The sequence below is a fragment of the Olea europaea genome, chromosome 15, assembly GCF_002742605.1.
Source record: "Olea europaea var. sylvestris chromosome 15, O_europaea_v1, whole genome shotgun sequence".
Taxonomy (NCBI): domain Eukaryota; kingdom Viridiplantae; phylum Streptophyta; class Magnoliopsida; order Lamiales; family Oleaceae; genus Olea; species Olea europaea.
In genome coordinates, this window is record NC_036251.1 from 26,908,387 (window position 1) to 26,916,195 (window position 7,809).

Consider the following 7,809-nt stretch of genomic DNA (forward strand, 5'->3'; position numbering starts at 1 on the left):
AGGAAAAGGAAAGTTAAGAGACTGATCATCTCTTACTCCAATAACCTATATCATTGTTGATGATCCTTAACATGTTTAATGAATTCCATGTACTACTGCTGTTTCCTCTAATGTAGCAAACAAATATAAATAATGAACCTATGCTTCAGGTTTTTTAATAACTATCATTTTAATCAGGTTTGTCTTGTTCTTGAAGTTTTTCAATTTAATTAGTTATTTGTCTTTTTATCAAGAAAAGAAACAATTATGGTTGGCAGTTCAGTTATATATTTTGCACGCGACCTATGCTAATTTTTTACATTTAAAACTCTACTCATAAAAATTGTATAGGAAATTGCAAATTATTGATACCCATTTCAACGAGGTGTAATGATGAACATTTCATTTGCCTAGACTATAAACCATGGATATCCATTACTTCTAGAAAACTGATTACAAAAACTCAGGTTATGATCAGGCCTGAGCAAGCATTCCTGCATTTTCTTGAAACTTAAAAGGCCATTTTTATTAGTAGACCTGTGAATTCTTCTACACATTCTTTATGCACCCTACTTTAGACTGACCTCCAAAGCTTTAATGTTTATTCTTGTGAACATAAATCATCAACTACGCAGTCAATGCAGAAGTTCATCTTTTGTAATGTAATTGAAATAAAATAAATAAATAATAGTCAGCTCAAAATAGTTGAATTATCTTACCATTAAAATTTGCTGTTCATAACAGAAAGGATGCCTGAGAAAATGTGCTGAAGCAAGAAGATTATTTGTCTTTACTGGAAATATTCCATACACCTGTTACCTGTCTCCTCCTTTCCTCCTGCTTTCTTTCCTTTTTTTGGTAAAGCTGTCAGTCAATCCACCTTTCCCTAGTAAGTTCATCACTGTTTCAGTAAAAATTTGATTATTAAAATTGAGCTACTCATTTATGCTACAGAGGAAAAGGCAAACCATAAATATCCTGTAATATGAAATGCAATATAAATAGAGTGCATGAGATGCTCTAAGTTTCATTTATATCGTGCTGGATGGATTACGTTTTGCATTTCATAGTAATGAAATGATCATTCAGATTACGCTGACATGTTTGGTTTCTATTCTTCTGTTTGAGGTTTAAGTTTCCCATCTTTACTTGGTACAGAAATGTTCTCCTGGACCTGTATTCATGGTTGATGTTTAGCTTCCAATGCACTTTTGATATCTTCATTTACTATTTTCCGTAGTTCATGATGTTATAATCAAATATTATTTGCTTATTTTATTGTAGTATTCTCTGCAGTTAGCAGCTAAAATTCTTTAACTGCTGTAACAGTTCGAAGATATAATTTGGGATGAATATTACCAGAGTGATGATCATATAGTGCCTCATCCTGGTGACAAACGGGCCAAAGAAATTTCCTTTCAGGGTGATAGTTGCAAGAAACCTCGCTGTGAAGTAACTGGTATTTCAAGAAGTTATGCAGATAAATCTGCTGCTAAACGTGTAGGTCAGGAGAAAGAACAAAGAGATCTTTCAACTTCTATTAATAGAAAGAACCCCATGTTTGAGAAGGATTCATCGTCTCGCCCACCCCACGATGCATCCCTCTCTCCAATTGTTCGTGATTCAATCAAAGAAGATTCGAGTTCAGCATCTGACAATACCAGAATATCAAGTCATGGCTTCAACAACAATAATTTAGATTCCAATGGTAGTGAAGTTTGTGCAAATGATACCACACTCAATGACAAGTGCACTGCTGTTGAGAGCAACTCTTTTAGTTATCCACTCGGTGACATTTCTCAAACAGTCGATGATCTGAATTTCTTTGACAAAAATCCTGAAGACGAGGATTCTAGCGATATCTTACATTATGATTGGCCTGAAATAGGAAATTTTGAGGATGTCGACAGGATGTTTAGGTAATTTCTTACCTCGAGTTCAGATTAAATACGTTTTCATTCTTATTGCATGTTTCTCATTATTACATTGCATTCTCCAGAAGTTGCGATTCAACATTTGGACTTGGGGAGGATAAAGAAGATGAATTGGGTTGGTTTTCATCAGAGGATGCTATAGGAGGATCCGGTGATATTCTGAAGTCAGATTTTAAGTTTTTCTGTCCCGAGTCCAAGGCAATGGAAAATATTTCAGAAAACCATGACACCTCGATGGTAAATGGAAGCTATTCTACTAATGATATTACCAGGACAACTGCATCCATTTGGTACTCAGAGAGAGATGAATCTGCTTCTCATGTGTCCATTGCGAATGGATCCACTGGATCTGACAGAAAAGAAGATGTCATGCCCATAGAAAAGGTAGGTCTGTGACTGCTACTAGAATTTGGTTCTATTCTTTTTTCCTTTCCAGATATATCTGTTTGAAACCATGATTGACCAATACGAGGCAATTTTTTTGCAGGGAATGGGACAGAATGGTAAAATGCAACCCAAGATTTCAACTAACAGTTACAAAACTGGAAACAAAGAAATGGTAATGCACAAATTCAATAAATTAGTGTTTTTAGGGCAAATTATTTTCCTTGAATGTTCTTATTTTCAATATTTGCTAGAGTATATGTAGAGAGAGAAATACATCATTTTTTAATAGAAGGATTTTTTTAACCGAGTAGAATTCAGATAATATTAGTGGCTGGGTATACTGAATCTTTATTTGGTCTGTAAAATTTCTTTATGTGACACTATTGAAATTTGAAAGACGGTCTACTGAACCAGTTTGACAATACAATAATTCAAGTTTAATAAACGTTGCAGGTTAATGAGCATAAAAAGCAGTCAAAGCAACAGAACCATTCTCAGAGGAAAAGAAAAGAACAATGCACTGGAAATGGTTGTTTTAATTATGCTGGCAACCTGCCGAATGAAGTTAGGCATCTTCCTTCTGGGGACATATCTCATGAAACTTTCCAATATAAGGCTATTCAATGTCAACCGAAGTCTCCGGTTCCAGATTCTTGTGATTACCTACAGAATGCTTTTCCTTACGTGCATTTAGATAGCAGACATTTACCAGATAAAACTTCGGTACATACAACTCAATCTGCTGTCAGATCTGAGAATGATGACTTGGCATTCCTTTCACCGAGGGAGCCATTGTATGCCTCCAGTCAAGTGCATTTCTTGGAAAATTCTGGTGATCCTCCATTTCAGGTGGCTACTATAGCGGGCAGTGAAAAAAGAGAGAAGCTAGTCAATCATAAAGGTAGTCAGTCTTCCATACTTGATCCCATTTCACTGGAAAAGAAAGTTCACCGTTTTGGAGATAAATTTGAAAATCAAAGTGATGTTGATGTAGTCGGCATAGTGATTCCAGCAGAATTATGCTCATCAAATATACAAGAGAGCTCATCCATGAACTCAGCTTTGGAAGATATTTCAATTGAAGCAGCTAGTTTACAACAGCTTCAGCTTGTCATGGAACAGGTATGATGGACTTCCAAAAATTTATAATTTGCTTTGATATTTAATACGCTAAAATGTAATTTCGATGTTGTAACCCGCTCCCAGGAGGTTTGACCTACGCATTTCATTGTGTTCTATCATTGGTGGGAGAGAATTTTTATAATTGTGGAGCACGTAGAAATGAAATGGAACAATAATTGGTAGTGAGATTCTGACATAAAGGTTTGATTATTAGAATGCTATAGTCGGAGATGATGCGCGGAGTGATAAGAGTCTTATATTACATCCATTTTGTTTTGACACTAGATTAGTGCTAAGATCCTGTAGACAATGCCCTGTACTAAAACTTTAATCCTGTGTATCTGTGAGCATATGTTCAGCAAATTTAGTGAGCATGCCGCCAGACACAGGTTGGAGGACTTTCTGCTACTCCCTGAATATACGTGTGACTGCCACCTTGATATGTGTGTGTCTGTACGTTTTGCATCTGATACGTTTTTGTTATTAAAGGAAAATGGAGTGTGTTCATGTCTTACATGTCATGATGTCAATTTTACAGTGTTTAAATTATGTTACGAATTCTTCTGCCTTGAAACTGACGATGGTTAATGTTTTCTTGGTTTAGTTGGACATGAAAACAAAATTATGCATCAGGGACAGTTTATATCGTTTGGCTATGAATGCTGAGCAAAGACATACCCATGCAAGCCCCAATGGTGGCTGCAAAGATGAGAGAGAAGCCAGTGGAGCATTCATGGCAGAAGGATCAAACAAGTAAGTCAAATCTGTGATTTCTGTATCGTTAGTCTCATCTTTAGTTGCAAATAATGACACCCTCTGATACTCTCATGATTTTTCATTAGGTGCACTGGATTTATAGATATGGAAACCGACACAAATCCTATAGATCGCTCCATCGCTCACTTACTGTTTCACAGGCCTTCAGATTCGGCTTCCATACCTGTCAATGACTCATTTGCATTCAGGTCACCAAGCATGGTAATTTTTCATTTCATGTTTAGTTACAACATGCATATGTTGTCCCAACAGTTTCTTGATGACAACTTATGGTGCGTTCAGTAATGAGGATTGAAAAGTAGTAGATGGTAAAATGTAAGAAATAGATGCTAAAATTCTATTATGAACAGGTTCATGGACCCATCACCAGCATGTCTGCAATGGATGAGAAATCTATCAATAATGAAGAAACTGCTGCTGCTGAAACATAGAGAATTGTTTCTTGACTGCTGAGAGTCGACGAGTCTCTAGCTTTTGCAAAGCCCATACCATGTACATAAACATACCAGTTGACTCAAGCTTATATGCTATTTAAATCATGTAAATTTGAGTCTGGTTTTTAACCTACTGTTTGGTGACCAACCTTGTACGGCTTTTCATGGGGAAATTGTTTTTCTTTATTTTATTTTATTTTTTCACATTTTACGAATATCACTGAGTAAATATGAAATTATGCTCTACATATGACTGTTTGATGCGAAACACAGAGAGAGTTTAATGGTTCGGGGTTGAACCAACTTGTTTCTAAGCCAAGACTGATCTTCTATTGCAGCAATTCAAATAGTGCGGCATTTAAGGAAAATGCGAAGATACAATTTGTCCCATAACAATTTCTTGAGCCCGTACATTTCTTGGCGGAGAAGGGTAGCGAGTTTAGGAAGTTTTCAAAGACTTGCCATTTTCGAGAAGTGGAAAAAAGTGAAATGGTTTTAGATTATAATCAAGAAGTAAAATGTGACCAACCAAATTCAAATTCAGCCATAAATAACAGATCTAAAATTCTTACGCTCACAAATACTCTGCTGTTTATGCTATGCTATACATAATGTCGAACAAAAATGAAGAAGAAATTAGCAAGCATTGATGATCTCATGACTAAACAGAAAATTCCACTGCTAATCAAACTGTTGTCGGAGTTGCATTTCTGTCTCACTTTTCCAAGTAGCATGTGAGGATTGACCCTTCATCCTCTTACTCTTTTCCTTATCCTTAATGGTAGATTCTTTCTTCTTGACAGGCTCGTCTGTGTCCATGGGAGGGAGATCACCACAGACAGGGCAGACAATTCCCCTTGAATGAGAGTATGTTTTCGGTATTCCACACCTGACACACATTCTACAAGCAAATCATATATCATTACACAGCATTTCACCCACATCCCCCTCATCCCTTTTGGGATGAGGTTTGGGAGGAAAACCATAGTAAGTGTTCTTTATAATATGGGATGTTAATATACACACCTGAGTAGCTCTGCTGCATCTTCTATATTTGGGTTGCCAGCAGTTACCATGCGCTTTACACCATGTGAATGTCCTACAGAACCATTATTTTGACAATGGGCAATGTTGCTTTCAACATTGCTTCTCACTCTCTCGTGGATTCCAACTAACTGAGCTTTAGATTCCACTACAGCACCTATAACGGCCAACAGCAACATTCAGAATTATAAAATTGAGAAAAATTGTGTCACTCTGTATCCAGTACACTGTAGTAAAAATAAAAAACTTCATTTGCAACGATGTGGTAAAAAGCAACGGTGACTTGAAGGACAGATCTGTTGTGGATTTTTACATATGAATATTGGTAACAGTTGGGTTTAGCTTGAAGTCCATGAAAACCAAATATGCTCTCTTGCGATTGTAGCATCCACATGTCACAAAACACCCCATTCTACCATATCTCATCCACCTATTGGAGAATGCATGATGTTCTCATACCAGATTCCAACAGATGACATATATGGGATAAATACTATAACATAGCTATGATCTGCCGCCTTATTTAATAATATTTGACACTATGTATCCAATATAGTGATCGATGAACTTATATAGCTATGTGACTTGGAAGTCCAACCTTAGCGCCTAACATATTTGTAAATAAGTAAAAGAGATATCACAAAGCATCAAGGGGGCTCGCTCAAAGTTGAATGTAGTCATAGAATCACTTAAACATGATAATGAAGTATTATCTGAGGTCTGAGGACAATACATTAGGAGCTGAATACAACGGCAAAGGCCCATATCCAACCTAACAAAATCCAAATTTTAATAACATCACTTTATTTCCTTTCCCTTCTTACTATACTTCACTATCAACATGGCAACCCAGCTTTACGAGTTTTCATTCCAAGTTAAGTTTTAAACCCTTCGCAATCCTTTCTCTTTGCCTTTCACCATATTCAACCTAGTCAATAAATTTATAACCATGTTTTAAAGTTTCTCTCCAATCTTCACCGTCCATCCAAAAGTCACCTAAGAAGCTTTTCCTTTCCCTTTTTTTTTGTTTTTGGTTAAGGGAAGCCCAAACTTTTCACTTGCTTCCAATCATTAGCCCCAAAACTTTCACCAAAAATTCAATTCCCATAAAATTCAAATCATTTGCCTAAGCAGTTCTAGACAGAAAGGTACTGTATCTCTAACTAGTCTTTTGTTTGTTTAATGTCTTGGAATTTTGATGTTTAATGGAAATACTTAATTATTCTATTGAAATATGGACATTAAGGTTTATGCAAGCATACGAAATTGAAAACCAAAAGGAAATTACCGGCAGGTAAATCCTTTTTATCTCTACGGTTTCTCCGGCCACTATGTCGCCAACCCCGCCGATCGTCCTCTTTTGCCGCTTCCTCCTGGACGTGGTTGTTAAGAAACCTCGGATGCCCTGCAACCTCCAGAAAAAATTCCCACAAAAAAATAAATAAAATTAAGCAATTCCCCCATCAAATTAGAAAAAAAAATATATAAATTCTGGTATTTACTTCGGAGAATGCATCAAAAGCAGATGGGAGGGAAGAAGAGGAGGGTGGATTTGGATCGAACAAAGGTTTGTATGAAGGGTTATTTCAAACGACGCCGTTTTCTTCATCGTCTGAGGAGTTTTGGCATTTCGGGTCTCCTAGTTCTCCGTGTCCTTCTTCTTCTTCAGCCGAGGGGTAGCCTTGCAACAGAGACAAGCTCATTTTTTCAGATTAAAGATTCGACCTCAGTTCGGAGAAAAATTAAGTGAAAATTTGATAAGCGAGAGACTAATTATGATACATTTCAAAAATAAGAAAATAAGTTTCAAATTTTAAAAATCAGATTAATTTAAAAATTATTTATTATTTAGTTAATTAATTAATTATTTTAGTAATTAAATATATTTAAGTAACAGATTTATATAATTTGGTCATAAATTAACGATTTAATTCGTCACTTATTATTTTTTGATCACAAGTCAGAAATTTGATGTCATAAATTACTTTACAGTTAAAATTCGAAAAATTTATGGATCACAGTTTGTTCATCGGTCACAAATCGAAAAATTTATAAATCACGATTTATTTATCGATCACAAATCACAAATATTACAAGTCACAACTTCTTATATAGTCACAAATTATCAAATT

At 35.8% G+C, this 7,809-nt stretch overlaps 2 protein-coding genes across 3 annotated transcripts; one reads left to right on the forward strand and one right to left on the reverse strand.

Annotated features, from left to right (window-relative positions):
• Positions 1-446: 446 nt before the first annotated feature.
• Positions 447-4,850, forward strand: LOC111410702 (protein LNK1-like). Of its 2 annotated transcripts, XM_023041178.1 has the most exons (8): positions 447-1,898; positions 1,979-2,297; positions 2,401-2,472; positions 2,754-3,201; positions 3,295-3,422; positions 4,027-4,175; positions 4,265-4,400; positions 4,550-4,850. In XM_023041178.1, the coding sequence occupies exons 1-8, from the start codon at positions 1,537-1,539 to the stop codon at positions 4,628-4,630; spliced, it is 1,695 nt and encodes a 564-aa protein (XP_022896946.1). In that variant the 5' UTR covers positions 447-1,536; the 3' UTR covers positions 4,631-4,850. The 2 variants fall into 2 exon arrangements, with proteins under 2 accessions (XP_022896946.1, XP_022896945.1); XM_023041177.1 differs by having other exon boundaries at positions 448-1,898; positions 2,754-3,422.
• A 258-nt stretch (positions 4,851-5,108) lies between these two features.
• On the reverse strand, positions 5,109-7,263 carry LOC111410703 (the record flags this gene model as incomplete). Its single annotated transcript, XM_023041179.1, has 4 exons — positions 5,109-5,534; positions 5,660-5,834; positions 6,966-7,089; positions 7,180-7,263. Coding segments are annotated over 4 exons (603 nt in total), but the record flags the coding sequence as incomplete, so codon positions are not given.
• Positions 7,264-7,809: the final 546 nt, after the last annotated feature.

Coding starts and splice junctions, on each gene's coding strand:
- LOC111410702 (XM_023041177.1), top strand. CDS start 1,537: ATGTTTGAGAAGGATTCATCGTCTCGCCCACCCCACGATGCATCCCTC. Junction 1,899..1,978: donor GATGTCGACAGGATGTTTAG/GTAATTTCTTAC, acceptor TGCATTCTCCAG/AAGTTGCGATTCAACATTTG. Junction 2,473..2,753: donor AAACTGGAAACAAAGAAATG/GTAATGCACAAA, acceptor TAAACGTTGCAG/GTTAATGAGCATAAAAAGCA.